Here is a 26,585-nt window from a genome sequence, read left to right on the forward strand (position 1 = left end):
AATGGGATGAATCAGATTGGTCCACTTGATATTGATGGTTCAACTGTTCATGATCCTGCGCAGGTAGCTAACAAACTAAATCAATATTTTGCATCTACATTCACACATGAGGAGTTATCCAGGAAGGGGAATGCCATAGATGAAGTAAACACTGGCAGTGAGCTAGATGATCTTGTAATAATTGAGAGTAAAGTGGAGGAGAAATTGTTGAAGATAAATACAAGAAAGACACCTGGGGTGGATGGGATCTATCCAGTTATATTAAAGGAGGCAGCAAAGGAAGTAAGCAATCCGTTAGCCATAATTATGAGAGCTTCCTTGGATTCAGGGGAGGTACCCACAGACTGGAGATGTTCAAATGTAACCCCAATTCACAAAGGAGGATCAAAGGCTGACACAAGTAATTATAGAACTGTGAATTTAACTTCTGTTCCAGGAAAATAAATGGAAGCACTGGTTAAAGAAGCACTGCAGGATCATCTTGACGAGAATTCAGTTATAGCTCAGACACAGCATGGTTTTGTTAAGGGAAGGTTTTGCCTGACCAATTTGATTAGATACTATGATGTAGTCACAAAAGAATTGGATGCAGGGAATAACTTTGATATTATATATTTGGATCTTAGAAAGGCTTTTCATACTGTTGTACATGGAAGACTGCTGCACAAATTGGAGCAGTGTGGTATTGGTGGCAAATTGTTGCTATGGATAAAGGGATGGTTGAGTGGCAGGACGTGTGGTAATTAATGGACACTGCTCATCGTGGACTAATGTTATTAGTGGAGTCCCTCAGCTTCAGTGTTGGGTCCATTGTTGTTTTCTGTATTTATAAATAATATTGATGATGGTATATCAAGCTTAATGTCCAAGTTTGCAGACGATACAAAGGTTGGCAGGGTTGTTAAGGTCGCTACTGACGCTATGCTGCTGCAACAGGATCTGGAAAGGTTGAGCAGATGGGCTGAGAGGTGGCAAATGAAGTTTAACATTGACAGATGTTTGTTTGTTTGTTTGTTATTTGGTTTTTAGGAGCATTAGCAACTAAGGCCATATTGCTTTGGGGATATGCAGTGGTCATTCCCTGACCTTTGCGCATCCTCCGTATTTGGTGGTGACGTGCTCGAATCCCCGTCTAATCAAGAAGCGTGTGCTACGTACTGCTGCTCCTTCCCACCTGGCTATGGAGGCACCATTGACAAATGTAAAGTACTACATATGGGAAACAGCAACCCCAGTGCAACGTATCAACTCTGTGATACTGCACTGACAATCATAGAGAACGAAAAGGACCTGGGGGTAATTGTGCAGGCAGATATGAAGTTCTCTGAGCAGTGCTGACGGGCTGCAAGAGTAGCTCATGGTGTCTTATCAATGATATACAGGAATTTTTCTAGCAGGGATTGGGATGTGATTATTCCCTTGTATAAGGTAATGGTCAGGCCGCACCTTGAGTACTGTATACAGGTCTGGAGGCCTCATTTCAAGAAGGATGTAGAGCTGCTGAAACGAGTACAGAGAAGTGCAATAAAGTTAATGAACGGAACGAAGGGTTGCTCTTATGAAGAAATGCTTAAGTTTAGCAAGTTATGGTGTCTGGAGACTAGGCACCGGCGAGGTGATCTGATAGAGGTGTACAAAATCTTGAATGGTTAGAGCATGCTCAATGCTGATGGGATACTGCCTTTTGCTCAGAATAATCACCTGAGAGGGCATAAATTCAAATTGAGGAAAGACAGATGTAGGATAGATGTGCGGAAATTTGCCTTTAGCCAGTGGGTAGTTGGTTGGTGGAACAGACTTCCATCTCTTGTTGTGGAAGTTGATAGCCTAAATAATTTAAGGCTCAGCTGAACAGGTATTTCGAATGAACAGAGGGGTGAAGTGGAAGGGTTTTTTTTTTTGGCTGATGCTGCATAAGCTTGCTTTCTTGCATCATATGCCTCTGCTAATGCTAAGTCCTGGAAAGGGAAACTACTATCCTTTTTCCACTTCCTTAACTAACAGATTAGCTTTACCACTTGATTACTCTAGTGGCATTGTTTCTTATGTAAACCAATGTGGCTTCTTTGACATAAATTCACCACTGCATTGAAATTCACTATTCTTGCTTGAGGAATAGTCAGAATTGGAATCTGTACTGGAAGTAACAAAGTTCTGATGTTTAATTGGAACAAATACAGTCAGTCCTCGTATAGCACGATAGTTGTATTCCTAGAAACCCTCGTGCAATGCAAAATCGTGCAATATGAACAAGAGGCCCTATGGGAAAAATAGGGTTAGGTGCCAACCACCCAAGATTGAATACACATTTGTAACCAAAACATTACCAAACACAATATATAATCGTAATAAAATAGTTACGTATTTTATTACGACTATTACGTAATAAAATATTGCTACTGCTTTTACTTCTATCGTAAGCAAACTTGTTTTTTGTTTGATTTTCTATCCAAACAGTTGATAGCCGTTCCATCTCTTCCAATTCTTTGTGTGTTGATCTAATGGATTTTAATTAATTACACTTTGAGTTGTTCCTGCTATGAATGTTTTTTTATTTTCTCTGCATTCTTTGTAATTCTCGGCATTGCCTCATTTAGGTCTGTAGCATGTGCAATATCACATGGTCTTTCATTTTGCTCAAAGCGTTTCACAATTTCATATTTTTTCTCTATCGACAGAGGCGGACTGGCCATAAGCCTTACCGGGGAAACCCTGGTGGCCCGGAGGCCAGTGTGATTTTGGCCATAAACCATAGTATGAGGCCACTATAAATTTTCCCGAGTAAGAATTTTTGATCCAGTCCGCCTCTGTTTATCGATATTGCTTTTCTTTTTCTCTCTGAATCTTCAGTGTCTTCACCAGGATGCTTCCTTTTCACACCTTTTAAGTATTTTACTCATTTTTAGGGAATAAAGCAAAATTACAAAACGAGGAGGTACGCTTGATACACATAAACAAAGCTGCGCACGTGTAGCAACTGAATAAACAACACCATAAAGGCAGAGATACACTATTAACACCTCACATTTTACTAAAGCACATTTCTAGGGGTTACTACCATAAAACAATAAAAACAATTTCCAGTTGCGTTTCTGCTAGTGGAATCTGTTATAAACTGGTAGTAAACTCGATCTAATTTCATTTGCAATAATACCAATAGCTGGAATTGTATGGGTTTTTACGTTATTATGGTGAAATGTGTTTCCCCTTCACTGATATAAGAAACATAAATACGTTTTCAGAATCTTCTCTTCATTCCTATCGTGTTACGTTCGGTTGGGGTGATTCCGCGTTCGACTGCCATTTCTTGTAAACACAAAGGCGAATCGTGCATAAGCAAATTCGGTTCGTGTTATATAAGATATCGTTCCCCTATTTATAAATCGTGTATGATCGAATTCGTGTAATGTAAACACGTGTTATACGAGGACTGACTGTAACCGCTTTCAGCAGCTATGGACTTGCCACAGATTTGTTCTTGGTGTTGTATTTTAAACACTGAATATGCAAAAATAGTAATCCAGTATATAGTCCCTCTATTCATTCAGATTGTTGTTTGAAAAAAAAAAAAAAAAAATTTAAATTGATCACTTTTCACCACGTAAATATTGAATGGTTTTTAAATTACAAAATTTCATATTTATATGCATGTAAATATCGAACTATTTTTTTAAATTACAAAATTTCAACATAAAATTACAAAGGAGGTCCAGTTAACATAGTTCAACAATTCTGTACAACTACAAGAACATTTCAAATTTTCTTGTTTTCTTTTCAAGTTTAGAGAGTTCAGGAATACATAGCGAGACATCTGCAGTGCTGCAGATTCTTAGCTATGTAGAAGAAATGTTTTTATTTCAAGTTCTTTATAATTTTAGTATTAATTGGTTCTTGGTTGATCTTTTTTTTTACCCAGTTTAACCTCTGTTTTATTTGGGCTAGGCATTTGGTTTTGTCCATAGGTATTAATGATTTCCTTTCATATCTCAGTACTTAGTTGTGTTAGCTGTCATATAAGTTAGTGCAGTAGCATCATTTCTGTATGCAGTAAACCAGCCAAAGTTGTGCAGTGGCATTATATAACATCTAATATTGTGAATTCCTTTATATTGTGAATTATAACACAAATAAGATTGCTTTCATTTTAATGGGACTTTTGCTCAGTTTTTTAGCTTACTCTTTGAATGTATGCACCTCATTTCTCTTGTTCTACACACACAACAGGCAAAATGAAACTATTTTTTTTTTTTATCAAGTTATTATGGTACTGCATTACACTCAATATAAAGGGAGGGGATGTAATGCAGTGCGGAGGCAGTCCATTTGTGCGTGTTCTCATTCAATCAAAGAATTCATATAAATTATCAGTTGCTGCATTGTCTCGAACTTCTAATGCTTTGAATTTAATATTTGTTGCACATATTTTTAATAAAATTAAATAATTTCAGGGTGTTACTTCTGTATTTATATATGCATCATAAAATAATACATGTTTTGAAATTAGGAACTCAACATGTGTACCTGAAAACATGGGGATGTGCTCACAACAGTTCTGATAGCGAATATATGGCTGGCCTGCTTTCGGCATATGGATACCATATTACAGGTATTTCAGTAAATAATCTGTTAAACCCTTGAGTTTGCAGGATAGTTCTTTGTTAATTCTATGTAGATATATATGCATGTACTAATTCTTTATTTTTATGTCTCCCCTACCCCTCAGAAATTCCATCTGAAGCAGATCTTTGGTTGTTGAATAGCTGTACAGTAAAGAGTCCTGCAGAAGATCATTTCCGAAATGCTGTTGAGAGTGGTGTTCAACAAGGAAAGCATGTTGTAGTTGCAGGATGTGTTCCTCAAGCTTCTTCTAAGTCATCATATTTGCAAGAACTCAGTGTAGTTGGTGTTCAGCAAATAGACAGAGTTGTTGAAGTTGTGGAAGAAACACTGAAAGGTAGTAGAGATTGAAAAGCTAATTGAACAACTTAGTAATTTATAAAGAATTTAGTATGCATATTATCAGCCAGTGATAATATACACTACCCTTCCATTAATATCTGGACACCCATTGATAGTTGGTTATGCCCTACCCAAGCACCTTGTGAAATCTTGTAATAAATATGAATATTTTTGAATATGCTTGTAGACCTTAGAGGAGAAGAGTATGGTTGTGAATGCAAGCTGCCACAATCAGAGTTAAGACTTCCAGCATGGAATGATAAAAGTGCCACATAATCAGTTGGTCTGTACATGACATTTCAACAACACTGAAGATATCTAGGTTGATGATTGGTGATGTGATATGCAAATTGCAGTGGATTGGTGCTGAAACCATAATGAAACAGTCAAGAACACCTCCAAAACTCATGTGGCAGGAGAGTCCTGCAAAGAATTATCCTCTTGGAAAGCAACATACAGTGAGATGATTGGGTCATACAGTGAGTCAGATCCTCGGTAAGATGATTGGCACAAATGTCAGCACCAATACAGTGTGCAGGACACTGCGTGATATGAGTTATCATGGTCATGTCCGAAACAACCAATAGTCCCAGATCAACCTCAGCCATACTTCAGTTATCCACAAGCCACCAATCACCCCAAGTAATGCTAGATACTGCCTAGATTGGTTGAAGCCTGCTGTTCTTGGACCATAGTCTAGTGAAAAGCTGTGCCTTGGAGTGATGAGTAATGGTATATGCTTACCTAGATGTCCTCAATAATGGATTAGCTTCATTTTGACAACAGGTTGGGGAACGTCCATACCTGTATCAGTAGGACAATACTCCATGTCATACTACATGGCATGGAGACAAACTGGTTCAAGAACATGAATGTTGAAAAGCTGGACTCTAGGCTGGTGCTCTAACCTCAATCCTATATTGTATAGAGAAAACTCTGGGATGAATTAGATCATGGGGTACATATGAGGAGAGACTGCTCAAAAATCAGAGCTGAACTGGTTGCTGCTTTGAAAGCTAAATGGCAGAAAATATTGGAGGAGATTTACAAAAAGCTAGTGGGGAGTGTTCCACAGAGACTAGGAGCTGTCATAAAGGCTAAAGATTTCAGCATGTTATTAGTTTTCCTTTAAATAAAAATGTGGATGTGCAGGTGTCTGGATTTTAATATTAGGGCATTATATAACCAAGTAGCATTTCTTAACTTGGATAGACTGCAAAGTTAATTTAATCCATTATATAAACATGAGAGCTCTGTAGTGGGTTGATTGCAAATAGTCATTAATTGGTTGTTGCTTTCTGGCTTTGAATACCTTAAATTTATCCTTATTTTTATGTGAAATTTTCTGCATTTATATTCTTTGTCTCCATTAGGGGCATTACAAAAGTAAGCTTCCAAAAAAATGGGAATTACAAAAGTTAGCTGTCAATTTTAAAATCAAAATATCATTAAGTGGTGTCAGTGTGAATTTTCATGTTACTTATTATGGTTTTGGTCATAGATCTTGAATCATTGGTTGTGTTGGAGTTGAAAAAATATGGCCACAGAAAAACCTGATTCTCCTGTTGGTGCACTCTGTACCTAATCTGCTTGGTTGTTGTGGAATGTTTGTGTCAAGAGCTGGCCCATAAAAGTACACTAGTGTGCATTTTTATTTTAAAATTTATAATTTAAAAACTATAAATTTGCAGAATGAAAGTTATATGGTACCCTAGTGTGTATTTTTATTTTAAATTTTATATTTTAAAAAGTATAAATTTGCAGTATAAAAACTATTTAGTTGTTTCCATTATGTTAAAATAAAGAATACAATTATAAAGTGCAAAATTTTAAGCTATTTTTTCTCTATTCTAAAAATATTCAGTGGCATACAGAATGCTTAATGCCTTTCACTTGTGTATTAAAATTTTTTTTTCTATGCTCACTGGAGGTTAAAGTCATGATATTCTAATTCTGCCTGCAGGTTACTGCCTGTATTACAAACTTTTTTTCTTGTTAGCCAGTAGAAATGCCATTGTTTAGAATGTAATTCTGAATTATCAATATATTTTTTTAATTAATGTATTTTTACTAAGTGCTATTAATCATTCTTCTGTGAAGTCAGATGCTATTTTGATTAGTATGATGCCAGATTACATGGGATTTGTAAATGCGTGACATAAGATTTCACAAAATCCTTTGGAACTATAACAAGAGTATAAATTTGTTTTGGCACAACATATATACACTCATTAAGATTATTACTATATTTAATACCACTCGGCACCTCCATAGCCAGGTGGGCAGGAGCAGCAGTGCGTAGCACATGCTTCTTGATTAGACCGGGATTCGAGCCCGTGACCACCAAATACGGAGGATGTGGAAAGGTCAGGGAATGACCTCCCTGGAGCAATATGGCCTTAGTTGCTAATGCTCCTAAAAACCAAATAACAAACAAACAATTAATACCACTCATATACCACTTGAAATTTATAATATAGTTTATTAAGCTATTCGCCTAAAGTACTATACATTAAGATGATGTTTCAGGCATCTTACCGATACTCATCATGAGACCATGCTGTTGGGGGGGAACAGAAAATAGAAAGGGTTACAAATTTGAATATATTACAGTTACCAGTATTAATTACCACTATATAGGAGAATCATACAGAAGTCTAAACTGCATAATCAAAGAACACAGAAAAGATGCACAATAGGGAAGAGTTCTAAAGTTCGATACAGCCCTTCATGCATTCCAATGTGGTGACACTTGGGATTTCAACAAAACTAGAATTCTTTCTACTAACAGTCAATGCAATGGTAGGAAATTCAAAGAAGCCTTCTACATAAAAATGTTTGGCGCCTTGGCAATCTATAGAAAATGGAGTCAAATTCAACAGCAATATTTCTGTCTTTTTGATAAGAAAATAGAAGAAGAAATGAAAAACCAAGAAAAGAAAATTGGCCAAATTTCTGGAGGAATAGCCCACATTCAACCCCCTCCAGATCACCAGAATCCAGATACTGGCTGGAATTTGTGGATTGATCACACACACACTAGCAAGACTTTTGTGGATTTATTGGATGACTGTTTTCTACAGCAACATGTTTGAGAGGCAACCAGAGGGAGTAGTACTCTTGATCGGCAGTGATTCTTCATGTGTTAAGAATCTGCAGATAAAGGAACCACTAGGTGGCAGTGATCACAGTGTATTGATGTGGGATTTACTTAAAGATGTAACTACCATCAGTGGTAAGGGGAAGGGTTTTTGCTTTCGTAAAGTGACTACAGTTGTCCCAGATAGTTTTTGATTCTATACAGTGGGATCAACTGATGGTGTTATCAATGGTGAATTCTAAATGAGAAGCCTTCAGGGACTTAATCTTAGAAGGTACTAGGTTTTTCATGCCAACTAAGAAATACTGTTCAAGGTTTAGGACTAAATGGATGTCAGATGAATTAATAAGGCTTGTGGCAGAAAAGAGAAATGCATGGGATGCATATAAATTGTCATATATTTCGAAACGAGTGTATTCCTTTTTTCAACTTAAACAAGAAGGTATGACACACATTATTAATCCTGCAGAGGTGTAATGTATGCATATGCACAAGAACCGAACTAATGCTGATCATGGATGGTGAAAAAGGAAGAGAGAGAGAGAGGGAAGGGAAGAAAGATATAAACATCGGCCAATGGACTCTGTTGGAGGTAGGCTGATCATGTTTTCCACATTATTTGCTTGCCATTTCTCATCATGTTACAAAATGACCTCTTCTTAATCGGGTGTATGTGGATTTTGCAATTGTGATAAATGTTGGAACCTGCTACAGCTATATGGAGTTCTTCTAACTAGGGCCAATGATGAGTATCGTACACAATACAAAATTTCAACATTATAATGTGGATTACAATTCATGTTCTGTTCACACCATGGTAGCATAGCACACCATGTTTTATGGAAGGTGCCACTGGTGGTTCACCACATCTGTGCCATGGTACTCTGTGAAGAATTACAGAACCTCTGTAAAAGCCAGAAAAGTGTAGTGTCTGGTTTGTTTTAGAATAGTATTATGTTCTGTTGTTGTCTCTGGCTGCTTGGCCACAGGGCCCCTAGTGGAACTTCACATTGCCCGCCACCACTGTTGGGTGATGAGCCAGGCTGTCCATTATACTCTGGCTGGCCTCTGCCAGGGTCACCTGAGCTTCCTGACAGAGACACAAAAAAAAAAAAAAAAAAAAAAGTTTGGAAGGAATAAGCAGATAGTGAAGAAAGGTGGGGTATAAAGGGGTTAAAAAAAATAAGCAGGTCACAAAGAAGGGGGCATGCTAGAGATGGAAACAGGGAAGAGTGGGGAAGGGGACTGGCTCCAGGGAGTTAATGTTCTGCAATAGCAGAGTAGGCAACATTGGCCTGACAAATATGCTCCAAAAATCCAATGATAAAGTTTCTACTTGGACTCGCCACTGTAACAAACCCCACAATCCCGGCATGTAATCTGGTAAACTGAATCTGCTCATTGCAATAGTAATAGTATTTGCCATATAGTGCAAGGAAGCCAGGCGCCTCCGTAGCCAGGTGGGCAGGAGCAGCAGTGCATAGCACACGCTTCTTCATTAGACCGAGGTTCGAGCCCGTGCCCACTAAATACGGAGGATGCGGAAAGGTCAGGGAATGGCCACCGCATATCTCCGGAGCAATATGGCCTTAGTTGCTAATGCTCCTAAAAACCAAATAACAAACAAGCAAGGAAGCCACAGGCTTCTGCTGTACTAGCAAAAAAAAAAAAAACAACCAAGTAGGTAAGCACACAAACTATATTTTTCCCTCCCCATGTAAGTATCCAGTTGACCTTTGATTTATTCAAACTGTCAGCCTCAACTACCTGTAAGGAAAACTTGTCAGCCTCAACTACCTGTAAGGAAAACTTGTCAGCCTCAACTACCTGTAAGGAAAACTTCCTACAATCTAATCTAAACCTCAATCCCTGTAATTTGAAATTATGACCCCTAGTTCTGGATTTCTTTAGAAGAGTGAGCATTCCACATTCATCCATTTTACTAATCCCTCTCAAAGCCTTATAAACCTCAACCAGGTCACCTCTGTGTGTATGTGCCAAGCTCCTTGGCCCACATAATCGGAGTGTTTCCTTATACGGTCGTCCTTCTGGTGATCTCACCATTCAAGTTGCCTGTCTTTGGACCCTTTCAAGAAGCTCTCCCTTTTTTCAGATGAGGTCTCCATACTTGAACACAGTATTCCAAATGTGGTTTTACAATTGCCTTATGCAGTGGGATTATGACTTCCATATCTCTACAGGATAGCATTCAATAAATCATTGACAGGACACCATGGGCATTTCTGGCTGCCTGTTTATGCTCTTCAGAAACTTCATATCTGCCGTATTGCAAATTCCCAGATCCCTTTCCTCCTCCATTGTTTTTAATTCTACCCACCAAGTGTGTTTATTTGTGGGTTGCTGTTCCTCAAGTGTAACATCCTGCAGTATTAAAACATTTCTGCCACATATGGCTGCCTCACTCGTGCAGCCTCTTCTCAGCATGAAGGGTCTTTGTCAGTAAAAACAGATGCAGAGTACCTATTTAATTCCTCCACAACATCAGCTGGGTTGTCTGAGACTTTCCCACACCCAGCGCACAAGGGATCTGATTTGCTTTTTCCTTCCTTGTATTCACATACATGAAAAATTCCTTATCTCCATTTTTTTTCTCTCTTAGCCAATGCTTTCTCATAGGCAGCCTTGGCCTCCCTGACCTTATTTGTGGTACTATTACAGATCAACTTGCACCTGCTATAGACTTCAGTACTTTTCATCGCATTATAACTAGCATGTTATCTTTTTCTGCTCTTTTTTTTTTGACCAGCCAGCTCCACAGTTATCCATTTTGGCATCCTCCTCCTGCAATATTTTCTTAAAGGTATGTATGCATTCATGGCTTCTGTGATTTTTGCTTTAAAAGTATTCCATAAATGAAATGTAATTGCCATCTGTTGGCAATCTACTCAGTTCACAGATGCCATATAGTGCCTTAAACTGTCAAAGTCCCCCCCCCACTCTGAAGTTAAAACCTGTGCCTTTGCCTTTAACTATTGCAACATCTTTCTGCATCATCCAACTGATGATTGCATGATCACTTCCTGACAAGGACAATGGTTCCTGTACTGTAAGCCCGGTGATGTCATATGGTGTGTTAGTAATGATGAGGTGAAGGATATTCTCAAACCTGGGATGCATATAAATTATCAGACGACACAGAAGCCTAGGGCAGACATAAGCTAGTCTGTAATTAAGTCACAAAGGAGGTTAGGCAGGCGAAGGCAGATTACGAGAAATCTTTGGCAAAGGATGCTAAGAAAAACAGCAAGGATTTCTTTACTTATATAAACTCTAAAAGGAAGAGGATGAATCTGATTGGTCCACTTGATATTGATGGTTCGACTGTTGATGAACCTGCTCAGATAGCAAACAAACCGAATGATTATTTTGCATCTACATTCACACATGAGCAGTTATGAAGGTTTGAAAATGGCAGAAGGTTATCAAATTATAGCAGGGTGCTTAATGATTTTGTAATTACTGAGAGCAAAGCGGAGGAGAAATTGTTGAAGTTAAACATACGAAAGGCACCTCGGGTGGAGGGGATCTATCCAGTTATATTAAAGGAGGCGGCAAAGCAACTAAGCAAACCTTTAGCCATAATTATGAGAGCATTCTAGGACTCAGGGGAGGTCCCAACAGACTGGGAATGTGCAAAAGTATCCCCAATTCACAAATGGGGATCGAAGGGTGACACGAGTAATTACAGACCAGTTAGTTTAACTCCTGTTCTGGGAGTTAAACTAACTGGTCTAACTCCTGTTCCGGGAGTTAAAATAATGGAGTCACTGATTAAAGAAGCATTGCAGGATCATCTAAACAAGACTGCAGTAATAATTCAAACCGCATGGGTTACTTAAGGGAAAGTCCTGTCTGACAAATTTGATTGGTTATTATGATGTGGTTACAAAGGAACTGGATCCAAAAAATAATTTTGATATCATTTACTTGGATTTCAGGAAAGCTTTTGACACTGTTGTGCATGGAAGACTACTGAACCAATTGGAGCAGAATGGTATTAAGGGTAAATTGCTACAATGGATAAAAGGATGGTTGAGTGGGAGAAGACAGAGGGTGGTAACCAGTGGATGCTGCTCTTCGTGGACTAATATTATTAGTGGAGTCCCACAGGGTTCGGTGTTGGGTCCACTGTTGTTTTGTATATTTATCAATGATATTGATGAAAGTATATCAGGCTTAATGTCGAAGTTTGCAGATGATACAAAGGTTGGCAGGGTTGTTAATGACAGTAATGGCAGTGTCCTACTGCAGCAGGATCTAGAAAATTTGGGCAGATGGGCTGAGAAGTGGCAACTGAAGTTTAACCTTGACAAATGCAAAGTACTGCATATGGGTAGAAGTAATCCCAGAGAAACATACCAACTGTGTTGTACTACACTTAAGGTGGTAGAAAATGAAAAAGACCTGGCAGTAATTGTGCATCAGATATTAAGTTTTCTGAGCAATACAGATAGGCAGAGAATCTGCCCCAAGAATCTGTCCTAGGACCCCTGATCTGGAAGTAGTCTTACAAGATTGGCTGAGCAGATCATTTGAATGTACCAAGGTCATTGCATTTGCTGATGGCAAATGCAATATTTACCATTGTTGTCTCTGGACACTCAAGACTTGTTCTGGAAGATACTGCTAACCTAGTTCTAACTGACTTTACCCACTGGGCTAAGACTAACAAACTGCATGTCAATCCTCAGAAGACAAATATGATGATCTTTAAAACTAAACTGGATCTTCGGTGGCCCACTCAGATCAAAATAGACGGAATATGATGCCCCCCCCCCTGACACAGACCAGGATCCTTGGGGTTGTCATTGATTCCTGTCCATCCTTCTTACCACAATTGCAACATTTATATTCCAAAATCAGAAAATTCTCTGCCTCAATTGTCAGAATTTCCAGAAGCATTGGGGTCTCTCTAAGCGTATACAGTTATTCTATAAAGCAGTTTTCTTACCTATCACCATCTATGCTGCAGGTGTGTGGTTTCACTGAGCGACCAATTGCAAAATCAAAGAGAAGCTTAACTCCATCCAGAGAAGCATTATTCTTGCTACCCATCGTGCTTGTAGAACAGTGACAATGGCAGCATTGCAAGTAATATCTGGAAACATCCCCCAGGATCTCTTCCTCATCTATAGAGGACTTACCTACTGCCTGAAGAAAAGAATCCCAACTGAAATACTGGATATCGAACTCAACCTGGACAGTGATACCAAACAGGAAAGGGCTCGTTGCCATAATGAGCTAATCAATGTCTGGCAGACTAGATAGGACACGACCACAAAAGGACTTGTTATGAGGACATTTACACCAGATGTCACATTTGCAACCAACAAAGCGGGCCACAAGTGGTTCTCCCTCAGCATGGAAAAATCCTTTCTGGACACCGGTCCCTCAACCAGAAACTCCACCAACTAGGTCTACTAAATACTGATCTCTGTTTCTGTGGCTCTGTCGAGAGTTGGGCACATCTACTCTTTGAATGTACTATCTATGAGGACCATAGACAACTCCAGGCAACAAGGAGGATCTTAGGTGTGCTTCAGCACTTTGTGGCAGGGGTATTCAAGAATAAAAGGAGGATCGTCATAGCAGCTTCTGCAAATCAGTAAACTAGCGGCTGCTTGGCTTAACGGCAATTCTCTTACTACTTTCGTCTTGCACAGGAAGAAATTCCTTCTGCGAATTTTTATTTATTTATTATTATTATTATTATTATTTATTTTTTTTTTTTTCACATTCTTCCCTGGGCTGGGTCTCCCAGACCAGGCCAGCTCCTCCCATTCTCACCCTATATGGTTTTTATTTTATTTTATTTTTTGTCATTGTGTTGTTTGCCATCCATCCTGGAATGGGGCTTCCCTGTCCTGGGGAAGTCCTCTTTTCTTCTTCCCTCTCTTCATCTTATACAAGTTTTTCTTTCCTTTCTGGGGAAAAACTTGTTCCCCAAGGAGGAGGGCATGCAGATAGAAAGGAGGTCTTGCCCTCCCGCTGCTAGGGACGAGTACCTGGAGGTGGTCATCCAGGTGATCACTGCTTCCCGCCAAAAGGCCAAACCAAGCTCACAAACAGTTTTCCTCTCCTGTCACTTTCTCCCGTGTGAGTTAAAAAAACTCCCCCCCCCTCTCTCTCTCTCTCTCTCGCTTTGCCTTTCATCTGTTTTTCCAGCATGAGATATTCTTATGTGGCATGAAATTTTTTTTTTTTTTTTTTTTACACGACACACACTGGCCTTATTTCGGTTCAGTTTTTACTGTATTTTCATCAAGAGACTGTAAAAACTGAACAGAGCAACGAAGCGGAGATGAACTTTTCTTCTAGGACACACGCATGCATGTGTGCGCGTGCATGCGTTCACACATACGCACACACAAACTCAGGGTGGTAGAGAATGAAAAGAACCTCGGGGTAATTATGCAGTTGGATATGAAGTTTTCTGAGCAGTGCAGATGATCTGCAAGAGTAGCTCATGGTGTCTTGTCATTGATATATAAGAATTTTTCTAGCAGGATAAGGAAGTGATTATCCCCTTGTATAAAGCAATGGTCAGGCCACACCTTGAGTACTACCTAAGTTCAGGAGGCCTCATTTTAGGAAGGATGTAGAGCTGCTGGAACGAGTTCAGAGAGCAGCAACAAGATTAGTGAATGGAACAAAGGGTTGCTCTTACGAGAAAAAGGCTTAAGTTTTGCAAATTACAGTGTCTGGAGACTAGGCACCTGCGAGGTGATCTGATTGAGGTGTATAATGGTTTGAGCAAACTCAATGCTGATGGGATTCTTCCTCTTGCCCAGATTAATCGCCTGAGGGAACATAAATTCAAATTGAGGAAGATAGTTGTAGAATAGATGTGCGGAAATTTGTCTTTAGACAGCAGGTGGTTGATTGCTGGAACAAACTTCCATCTGTCACTGTAGAAGTTGACAGCTTAAATAAATTAAAGGCAGAACTAGATAAACATTTGGAGCGAATGGATGGGTGAAATGGGAAGGTTTTTTTTTTTATTATTTTTTGGCTGATGCCTTATAAGCTTGCTTTCTTGCATCATATGCCTCTTCTAATGCTAATAAAAAGAAACAGCTAAGTTTCAGTTTATTTAAAAAGGAACTAAATATTTCTGTTAGGCTGTTTTCAGCTATCTGTTTTGTGGGTAAAATAATGTTTATGTAAAATTTATTAATGTATAATATCTGATTAATAATTAAAATTATATAATTAGCATACATTAAACATACAATACTAAAACACCAGGCAGTGTTTTTGTAAAGGAATTCTTGGTATAGTATCTGAGTAGTCTAAAGGAGACAGACTTGTATCAGTGATTTTCATTTATTTGAAATTGCTGTTATTAAGTGCATTTCAGCATTGTTCATCTTACACATTTTTGTTAATATCACTGCATTATTATAAAATGATGACTTTAATATCGATATTTATGCTCTTTTCTTACTTCATAAATCCCTGCACTTCTAAAATAGACCAATTCTAGTGGTCATAATCAGTTCATTCTTGTGGTGGTAGGATTCTAATTATTTAAAGCAATAACTTGTTCTTTTGTGGATTTATTGGATGATTGTTTTCTGCAGCAGCATGTTCGAGAGGCAACCGGAGAGAGTAATACTCTTGATCTGGTTATCAGCAGTGATCATTTGTGTATTAAGAATTTGCAGATAAAGAAACCACTAGGTGGCAGTGATCACAGTGTACTGATGTGGGATTTACTTAAAGATTTAATTACCATCAGGGGTAAAGAAAAGGGTTTTTGCTTCCGTAAAGGTGAGTACAGTGGTCTCGTTTGTTTGTTTGTTGTTTGTTATTTGGTTTTTAGGAGCATTAGCAACTAAGGCCATATTGCTCCGGGGATATGCGGTGGTCATTCCCTGACCTTTCCGCATCCTCTGTATTTGGTGGTCACGGGCTCGAACCCCGGTCTAATCAAGAAGCCTGTGCTACGCACTGTTGCTCCTGCCCACCTGGCTACAGAGGCGCACAGTGGTCTCAGAAAGTTTTTAAATTCTGTACAGTGGGATCAACTGACTATGTTACCAACAGTAAATTCTAAGTGGGAAGCATTCAAGGAATTAATCGTGGATGCTACTAAAAGTTTCATACCTATTAAGAAATATTGTTCAAGGCTTAGGCCTAAATGGTTATCTAATGAACTAATGAGACTCATAACAGGGAAGAAAAATGCATGGGATGCATATAAATTATCAAGCGACTCAGAAGCCTATGGCAGATATAAGCTAGTCTGTAATCAAGTCACAAAGGCGGTTAGGCAGGCGAAGGCAGATTACGAGAGATCCTTGGCAAAAGATGCTAAGAAAAACAGCAAGGATTTCTTTACTTATATAAACTCTAAAAGGAAGGGGATGAATCTGATTGGTCCACTTGACATCAATGGTTCGACTATTGGTGATCCTGCTCAGATAGCAAACAAACTAAATGAGTATTTTGCATCTACATTCACACATGAGGAATCATTAAGGTTTGAAAATTGCAGAAGGTTATCAGATTGATTGTAGCAGGATACTGAGAGCAAAGTGGAGGAGAAATTGTTGAAGTTAAACATAAGAAAAGCATCTGGGGTGGATGCAATCTATCCAGTTATATTAAAGGAGGTGGCAAAGCAACTAAGCAAACCCCTAGCCATAATTATAAGAGTATCCTTGGACTCAGGAGAGGTTCCCACGGACTGGAGATGTGCAAATGTATCCCCAATTCACAAAGGGGGATCGAAGGGTGACACGAGTAATTACAGACCAGTTAGTTTAACTTCTGTTCCGGGTAAAAATAATGGAGTCACTGGTTAAGGATGCATTGCAGGATCATCTAGACAAGACTGCAGCAATAATTCAGACACAGCATGGGTTTCTTAAGGGAAAGTCTTGTCTGACAAATTTGATTGGTTATTATGATGTGGTTACAAAGGAACTGGATCCAAAAAATAATTTTGATATCATTTACTTGGATTTCAGGAAAGCTTTTGACACTGTTGTGCATGGAAGACTACTGAACCAATTGGAGCAGAATGGTATTAAGGGTAAATGGATAAAAGGATGGTTGAGTGGGAGAAGACAGAGGGTGGTAATCAATGGGTGCTGCTCTTCGTGGACTAATGTTATTAGTGGAGTCCCACAGGGTTCGGTGTTGGGTCCACTGTTGTTTTGTATATTTATCAATGATATTGATGAAGGTATATCAGGCTTAATGTCGAAGTTTGCAGATGATACAAAGGTTGGCAGGGTTGTTAATGACAGTAATGGCAGTGTGGTACTGCAACAGAGCTGCTGGAACGAGTACAGAGAAGGGCAACAAGATTAGTGAATGGAACAAAGGGGTGCTCTTATGAAGAAAGGCTTAAGTTTTGCAAATTACAGTGTCTGGAGACTAGGCACCAGCGAGGTGATCTGATAGAAGTGTATAAAGCCTTGAATGGTTTAAGCATGCTCAATGCTGATGGGATTCTTCCTCTAGCTCAGAAAAATCACCTGAGAGGGCATAAATTCAAATTGAGGAAAGACAGATGTAGGATAGACGTGCGGAAATTTGCCTTTAGCCAGCGGGTGGTTGGTTGGTGGAACAGACTTCCATCCCTTGTGGTGGAGGTTGATAGCCTAAATAAGTTTAAGGCTCAGCTGGACAGGTATTTTGAACGAACAGAGGGGTGAAGTGGAAGTGGGTTTTTTTTTTTTGGCTGATGCTGCATAAGCTTGCTTTCTTCCATCAAATGCCTCTACTAATGCTAATGCTAAACAGGATCTAGATAATTTGGGCAGATGGGCTAAGAAGTGGCAACTGAAGTTTAACCTTGACAAATGCAAAGTACTGCATATGGGTAGAAGTAACCCCAGAGAAACGTACCAACTGTGTAGTACTACACTTAAAGTGGTAGAAAATGAAAAAGACATGGGAGTAATTGTGCAGTCAGATATGAAGTTTTCTGAGCAATGCAGACAGGCTGCCAGGGCAGGTCATGGGGTTTTGTCAATGTCATTGTCCCTCTGTATAAGGCAGTGGTCAGGCCACCCCTTGAGTACTGCATACAGGTCTGTAGGCCTCATTTTAGGAAGGATGTAGATTTACTTGAACGTGTACACAGAAGGGCAACAAGATTGGTGAGGGGAATGAAGGGATCCTCTTACCAAGAGAAGCTTAAGTTCTGCAAATTGCAGTGGCTGGAGACTAGGCACCTGTGCGGTGATCTGATTGAAGTGTATAAGGCCTTGAATGGGTTGAGCACACTGAATTCTGATTGGATCCTTCCACTTATTCAGATTACGAACCTAAGGGGGGGCATAAATTCAAATTAAGAAAGGACAGATGTAGAATAGATGTGCGGAAATTTGCCTTTAGCCAGCGGGTGGTTAATTGCTGGAACAAACTTTCATCTGTCATGGACGTTGATAGGTTGAATAAATTTAAGGAAGAACTGGAGAGGCATTTGGAGGGAATGGTGGTTTTTTTTTTTTTTTTTTTGGCTGATGCTGCATAAGCTCATACACTTGCTTTCTTGCATCACATACCACTACTACTACTTTTCTGTTAGTATGAGTTTAACTTTCATTGCATATGTGGAGATTCTACCTGGTCAAAATAAAGAGTGGTATAACATGGTTTGATAATAAAGAAATAACTCAAGGATTACTTTAATGATTAAACCTTAAGTACCAAATCTTCATAACTAATGAAGATCAGAACAACCTCAGCTCTTTACTCACCATTTTGTTAATGAAGGTCCTTAGAAAACAAAATATGAAATGGTGAAAAAAAAAAAAAAAAAAAATACATAAATATTAAAGAAAATTTGCAAAAAGAATGTGCACATCATTTTGAGAGGTTCTGTTATAATCAGTGAAAGACATTAAAAATATTGGGAATGGAAACCAATAGTTTCATTGTTTGGAAGAAACATCATCTGACAGCATATGAAATAAGTGATGAAAACATGTAGGTTTTATACATTGGAGGAATACATCAGTGGGCATGACTATTTTGATCTCTAACACTCACAATGCAAATAAAAAATAAATGCTGTTTAAACACCATTGTTAATTTCAGAACACAACTGTTACTAGCAAAGGGAAGTTATAATATTGGAATGTCCTAATGGTTAGAGATTCACAGGCCTCAAATTTAGATTTCTAAGGAAAGTTTTAAAATTAGGTATCAATGGATATTGACATCTTGTTTAACAGGTTTAATTTGTTATTTCATTAATTTAAAATATACTATAGAAATAGAAGTAAATTGCAATATTAACTTCTTAAAAATCACTATTTTAGAATAAATAGTATATTTCAGAACAAAAGTATTTAGAAAGAGCACCCAAATTTAAAATTTATGCATAAAGCACCTGTTAGTCGTATACATGCTGTTAGTAATAGGTGCTTTTGTGCATTTGCAAAAATGGCTGAACTCCTTATAACAGTACTGGTGTACATTTGCACTTCTCTGACAGCAATAATCAGTCATATTTTGGCGCTTCCGTAGCCAGGTGGGAAGGAGCAGCAGTGCAAACTGCTGCTCCTTCCCACCTGGTCTAATCAAGAAGCACATGCTTCTTGATTAGACCGGGGTTCGAGACCATCACCACCAAATACAGAAGATGCAGAAAGGTCAAGGAATGACCACCGCATATCCTGGAGCAATATGGCCTTAGTTGCCAGTGCTCCTAAAAACCAAAAAACTGTAACAGTCATATTTCCACTTAAAACACTGCTTTATATTTCACTAAAAATTAATTATGGGCTTTGTAGTTCATCTGACATGATTTCTCCACTCATTCCTTTGAAGTCTGTACCACACATTCTGCACTTAATCTGGTGGTCATTCACTAGTTTTATGAGAACCAGGACAGTGCTAATTGTGGTTGTTATGAGTGGCAGCCTGGAACTAGATTTGTGTCCAATACACTTAGGTATCTCACCATTTTTAGAATGAATCTAGTGGTCACTCATGAGCCCTCTAGAAACTAAAACCATTGCTGTGGTTAGCAACCTAGAATGTAGCTCATCTATAGCCCTCACCCACCTGGCCAGGCTTGAATTTGCTTAATTATTGTTTCAAAGTGGTATTTGATGGTGCATTGCCCATCAGGTATATCCACAATATCTTTGTCACAGGTTTCATGGGTGGTAAAGAGTGAAAGTGAATTTCATGATTTGGTCCAACACAAAAATGCAGTTAATGTGTCAAAGTATGTTATACAATAAATTCATGCTGGCCCATCTTTCATATGTAGATGAGAAACTTCATCCAGCTCTTATACATCTTTCATAGGCAGATGAGAAACTTCATCCAGCTCTTATACATCTTTCATAGGTAGATGAGAAACTTCATCCAGCTCTTATACATTAGTCTTGCTTTAATATCTGAGCAGTGGATACCATTGTGCCAATCACTGTATCCATTGTTTAACATTTTTTTTTGGGGGGGGGGATGTGGTTAGGATTCTCATATGTCCCACATTGATAGTTTTTACAAGCATCTATACAGTACAATTCTATGACATATAGAACAAAATTCCCTTGAGAGAACTTATTTCCACCTTATGGGTGTGCCTGTATATCAGTATTGTCCATATAACAAAATACAGGTACTCCTCGACTTACGTACTTAATCTTTTTTTTTTTTTTTTTTTTTTGTTATGTACGTAAGTCCAACTTCGGTCTTGTAGTTACAAAATACATGTACAGTACAGTATCAATGCACAGAGATTATAACCCCAACAAACTTCATGTACAGTATTTTACGATTTGTAACCGAGTTAAATGAGGCTGAAAAAACATACAATGAATAATAATGTATAGTACAGTATTTATTCAAAACTAATTTAATCTAAATACAATATTTAATTTAATCTATGATCAAATCACTTTAACTCCAAAATAAAACAGTGTTTACTGTACAATATGTAGTAAGCACCGGTCATCGTAGGCGCCTCCGTAGCCAGGTGGGAAGGAGCAGCAGTGCGTAGCACACGCTTCTTGATTAGACCGGGGTTCGAGCCCGTCACCACCAAATACGGAGGATGCGGAAAGGTCATTCAGGGAATGACCACCGCATATCCCGGAGCAATATGGCCTTAGTTGCTAATGCTCCTAAAAACCAAATAACAACAACAACAACAACCGGTCATCGTGATCCCGTTTGCGAACTGAATTTTAATTGTATTAAATGGCTATTCTAATAGTGAAAATAGGAGAAATATTATCCACAGTAAAGATATAGAACACAAATTTACAATTTACTTTCTCCAATTAACAAAATTAAATGATGCTTGAAAATCGGAAGAATATTTCCCACAGGTTAGCAAAATAAAAATAAATTTATGCTTACATACATAGCTTAATTAATAGTGTAACTAATTGATATTTATGTTCACTGACTTTTTTTTGTCGTAAAATTAAAAACAGTAAGAAAATAAGCAATCAATAACAAAGAACAGCACGCACAAATTTCAACTAACATGATACATGCAAGTGACATACGGAGTAACAACTTTACGAAGCTCAAAAAATAGGAATGAAGAGGAAATCTGAAGGTTTAGGAATTCCGAAGATTTATTCATTTTTTTTTTATGATTGAAGATTTCAGTGAAGGGGAAGCACATTTCACCATAATAACCTAAAATTCCACAGAATTCCAGCCATTGGTATCATCACAAATGCAATAAGAGAGTTTACCACCCGTTTATAATTCCATTGCGCTAACAGAAAAGCCCAATAAACCGGAAACTGCTAATTGTTTTTATTGTTTTATGGTAGTGACCTCCAAAAATCTGCTTTAGAAAAATATCACGAAGTGTTCAAAATTGATTCTTATAACTGAACATAGCAACAGCTTTGTGCATTGTACATATCTGCGAGTTGTATGTAAGTAGAGGAGTGTCTGTATTTATACTACAAGAGAAAAATGTGTACACTAATAAAATATTGGAAATATAGCAGTTAGTGTTATGCATAATAATACAAATATGCAAATATTTATTATTTTTTTTTTCTCCAGGACATACTGTAAAATTATTAGGCCCAAAAAAGGCAGGCAAAAAGAAGCTAGGAGGTGCCTCTTTGCAGCTTCCTAAAATCAGAAGAAATCCATTAATTGAAATTATTCCAATTAATACAGGGTGAGCATTTTCCCCTTCCAATTTCTGCTCTCTTTTATACTTAACTGTGAACTTTCTAATCTGAAAATTTGAATTTATAGGTAATACAGTGTCAGCATACTGGCTGGCTGTTTCATTTGTGAACTCTAAATAATAATATAAGAAGCTGGGTAATGTATGTAGTGCATTATATTCGAGGTGTGCTTTTGTGTTTCGTGATTAATAGAAGTGAAAAGTAAACAGCTAATTAACTTATCACAAATTAGTTTCTAATTAACTAATCAAAGGGGTGAAGATGTAGACCTCTGTGGCTTTTGCAAACCGATAAGTTTTCATTGAAATATTATCATATATTTTATTAGTTAAATAAATAAATAAATCTTTATTGTGGGGTAAAGTTACAGCACAATATCCCATCACTGCAACGAGCGCCAGGGGTTCACATATAGCAGTTAGAGAAAAGCAGAATAAGTACAGCGTACAAATACAAAGGCTACAAAATACAGTGAACACATACAAAAGCCTACAAAATACAGATTACAAATGCAAAAAGAAATACGAACACAGTTAGCGTATTAACTTGTGTTTTACAAATAGATTAAATAGGCTTAGTGGCATTCCGTTAGCTTATTTTTTAAATTTAGGCAGTGATTTTGTAAGTTACAACTTGCTACTCCTACTGCTATTGTAACGGTGTTTTTGGAGGGAATATCGTAGCATAACCAGTAGCTCAGAAGAATAGTAAGGTTTAAATTTTAATAAATAAGTATTTTGAAGGGTTAATCACCTTTTGGGCATATATCTGTTGTATTTTTTGATTAGTTAACGTATTAATTTGTGTTTTACAAATAGATTAAATAGGCTTAGTAGCGTTCGTTAGCATATTTTTTTTAAATTTAGCTAGTGACTTTAAGTTACAAGTCACTACTCTTACTGCTATCATATTGGTGTTTTGGCTGGAATATCGTAGCTTAATCAGTAGCGTAGAACAGTAGTAGGGTTTTATTTGTAATACGTATTTTGTAGGTTTTAGTCACTTTTTAGGCATATATCTTTAGTATTTAGCTAGGGATATAACTAATTTAGCATTGTGATCTTTATGGTATAGCATAACTTGATAATGTGTATCTCTAATTTAATACCTAAGGTATACATAAAATGGTATACATAAGGATGGGGAACAGCAACCCATAAATAAATTATATGCTTGGTGGGGTAGAATAAAAACATGGAGGAGGAAAGGAATCTGGGAGTTACAATACAAGCAGATATGAAGTTTTCTGAACAGTGTAAACAGGCAGCCAGGAAAGTTCATGGTGTCCTATTGATGATTTATTGAACGCTGTTCTGTAGAGATAGGGAGGTCGTAATTCTATTGTATAAATCAATTGTAAGACCACATATGGAATACTGTGTTCACTTGAAAAAAGAAATCGAGCCTCTTGAAAGGGTCTAAAGACTGGCAACTCAAACGGTGAGATCAGCAGAAAGACGACCATATGAGGAAACAGTCAGATTGTGGGCTACAGAACTTGGCAGCCAAGGCAACTCAAAGGTGACCTGATTGAGGTTTACAAGGCTCTGAGAGGGTTTTGTAAAATAAATGAAAGTGGAATTCTCACTATTATAAAGAATTTTAGAACTAGGGGTCATAATTTCAAATTACAGGGGTTGAACTTTCGATTAGATTGTAGAAAGTTTTCTTTTAGCCAGCAAGTCGTTGATTGCTGGAACAAGTTATCCCTGCAGGTAGTTGTGGCTGACAGTTGAATAAATTCAAAAGTCAACTGGATACTTACAGTAGAACCCCGCTGATCTGGACTGCATTTTCAGTCGGGGAAAAATTAACTATCGAAAAAAAAAAATTCTGTTCACTGACATTTTGGAGGGGTTTAAAATTTAAAACAGTAAAAAAGATAAGCAATCAGTAACAAAGAACACTGCATGCACAAATTGTAACTAACATGATATGCACAAGTGAGAATGGAGTAACAAGTTACGAAACTTAAAAAATTCTAAAAATTAATCTATGTTTTTGATATAATTGAAGATTTCATGGAAGGGGAAACACATTTCACCATAATAACATAAAAACCCACAGAATTCCAGCTGTTGGTATTATCGCAAATTCAATAAGATCTTGTTTACTATCCATTTATAATAGATTGCATTAACAGAAAAGCTTAATATACAGGGGACTGCTAATTGCTTTTGTTTTATGGTTGTGACCTCCAGAAATCAGACTGAACCACCATGTGGTATGGTCGGAGACAATTGTAGGGTAATCTCGAGTGCTGGCCTATTCAGTTGACAGCTACTGCTAGCATTGTCCATGCTTACACCTTACCTCAGTTCTTTAGTGTGTTTTTTGTTTTTATTTATTTATTTATTTATTTTTTTGGTTTTGGGTTAACAGCAGATGGCAAAAAAAGAGTGTTACTGTGTCAATGGAACAAAAACTGAATGCGCTTTTTCGCATTGATAAGGGGGAAAGTTTAAAAAAGATCGCTCTCGATATAGGGGTGGCAAAACAAACTGTTTCCGATTGGGAAAAAAAATAGGAAAGCAATCAAACATTTTGTGCAAAAATGGTGGCCAAAGACAGCTTAGGAAATAGAGCTGCTATTAAGCAGGCAAAAAATGAAAATTTGGACGAGGCCTTATACATTTGGTTTTGTCAAGAACGAGAGCAAGGGGTTTGTTTTTCAGGCCCAATCCTTTGATCAAGGGCTCTTAGCCTTAACAAACAAAAGTTAGTAGGTGACCCGTCTTTTACTGCGAGTTTGGGATGCTTATCAAGGTGGAAGGAGCGTCATGGAATCCGACAGCTCGGAATTACAGGTGAAAGTCTTTCTGGTGATTGTGTTGCAAGCGAAGAACTTAAAGTACAGTTTCTCAAGTTTATTAGTGAAGAAAATTTAGTTCCATCCCAAATTTTTAATGCTGACGAGACTGGTGTATTTTTCAAAATGTTACTCAAAAAAACATTTGCCTCAAAACTTTTGTGTCCCCCAAAATTTGTCCTTCAGCTAAAGGACATAAATCGGAAAGAGTGACATTGCTTTTGTGCAATAACGCGTCCGGGAATTTAAAGTTACCACTGTTAGTCATATGAAAATCTGCTAAGCCCCACGCTCTTAAAAATGTGAACTTAAATGCCCCCCCCTCCCCCCCAGCTAAGTACAAGTCACAAAAATCAGCTTGGATGAGCTCAGCTCTTTTTAAAGATTGGTTTTTCATCTCGTTCGTTCCCTTAGTTCAAAAATATTTAAAGGATCAAGGACTGGAAGAAAAAGCAGTTTTATTCATTGATAACGCTCCAACCCACCCAGCAGAAGAACAAATGAGATCTGGCAACGTCTTTGTAAAATTTTTGCCACCCAACATTACTGCACTATTACAGCTTATGGATCAAGGAGTTAGAGGCTGTGAAGCGACAGTACAGAAAGTAGTTGATAATCTTACTGTTAGAACAAGAGGCACTTGAAGAAAAATCAAACTTTATGGACCTTCTTAAAAAGGTCAACATAAAGACAATCATTTATTTTTCTGCTGCATCTTGGGATGAAACTGACAAGACGACCCTTATCAAATGCTGGAAAAAGCTTTGGCCTGATGTTCCAAAAGAAAGATCTGAGGAGGAAATGGATATTTCTTCAGATTCCGATGATGATAAGGATTTTGTTCAGTTATTTCAACGTCTAGAGCAGGGGTGGCCAATGAGTCGATCGCGAATTTAATTTCGGTCGATCACAACGAATTTTAAATGTACAGTCATCCCTCGACTTGTGCACCTTTTGCAATGTAATTTTTGAGATGGTAGATTGCGGCACATTTTGAAGGAAAAAAGTAGATCACATCACAAATTAAGTAGGCCACTCTTGGTCTAAAGGGTTGTTCAGACGTAACAAATGAAGACATTGTCCCTTGGATAATGATCTAGGACATCAGATCCTCACTGAGGATGACATCATGTAAGCATGCTCATTATCATTGAGGGACACGATGATACATCAGCTGGTGAGCTTCTGACCTTGAAGCGGTTGCGAGATCATGCGGCCCTGAAGTGAGTTTCAAAATTAAAGCAAAAAAACATTGAGGACTATTTCAAGTAAACTTCTCAAATAGTTTTGTGTTGTAATATTTTTGCATAATATAATGTTCTACATTAAAACTTTATTTCTTTGTACAGTATTTTGTTTACTTACTATATTCTTTTATTTTTATAATTTTTACTTTAAAATATTGTTTTATTAATATAATATAAAAACCAATTTAGTTCAAATTTTGTTATTTAGTAACTTTAAATAAAAACTGGTATGTGAAAAGATAGCTTCCGGTTAATCCGGACTTTCTTTAATCTGGACTGAGTGTGGTCCTGTCAAGTCCAGATTAATG

At 37.8% G+C, this 26,585-nt stretch overlaps 1 protein-coding gene across 1 annotated transcript in view; it reads left to right on the forward strand.

The window, feature by feature from the left end:
* The window catches only part of LOC150081003 (threonylcarbamoyladenosine tRNA methylthiotransferase), a 176,502-nt gene that overhangs the window by 50,663 nt on the left and 99,254 nt on the right, over positions 1-26,585 (forward strand). Inside the window, exons 3-5 of the mRNA XM_090381918.1 lie at positions 4,505-4,606; positions 4,724-4,954; positions 22,088-22,208. Of these exons, the coding sequence (XP_090238044.1) occupies positions 4,505-4,606; positions 4,724-4,954; positions 22,088-22,208 (454 nt within the window). The remainder of the gene's footprint in view (positions 1-4,504; positions 4,607-4,723; positions 4,955-22,087; positions 22,209-26,585) is intronic.

The sequence above is a fragment of the Mastigoproctus giganteus genome, chromosome 9 (genome assembly GCF_048544385.1).
Source record: "Mastigoproctus giganteus isolate SK-2022 chromosome 9, ASM4854438v1, whole genome shotgun sequence".
Taxonomy (NCBI): Eukaryota; Metazoa; Arthropoda; class Arachnida; order Uropygi; family Thelyphonidae; genus Mastigoproctus; species Mastigoproctus giganteus.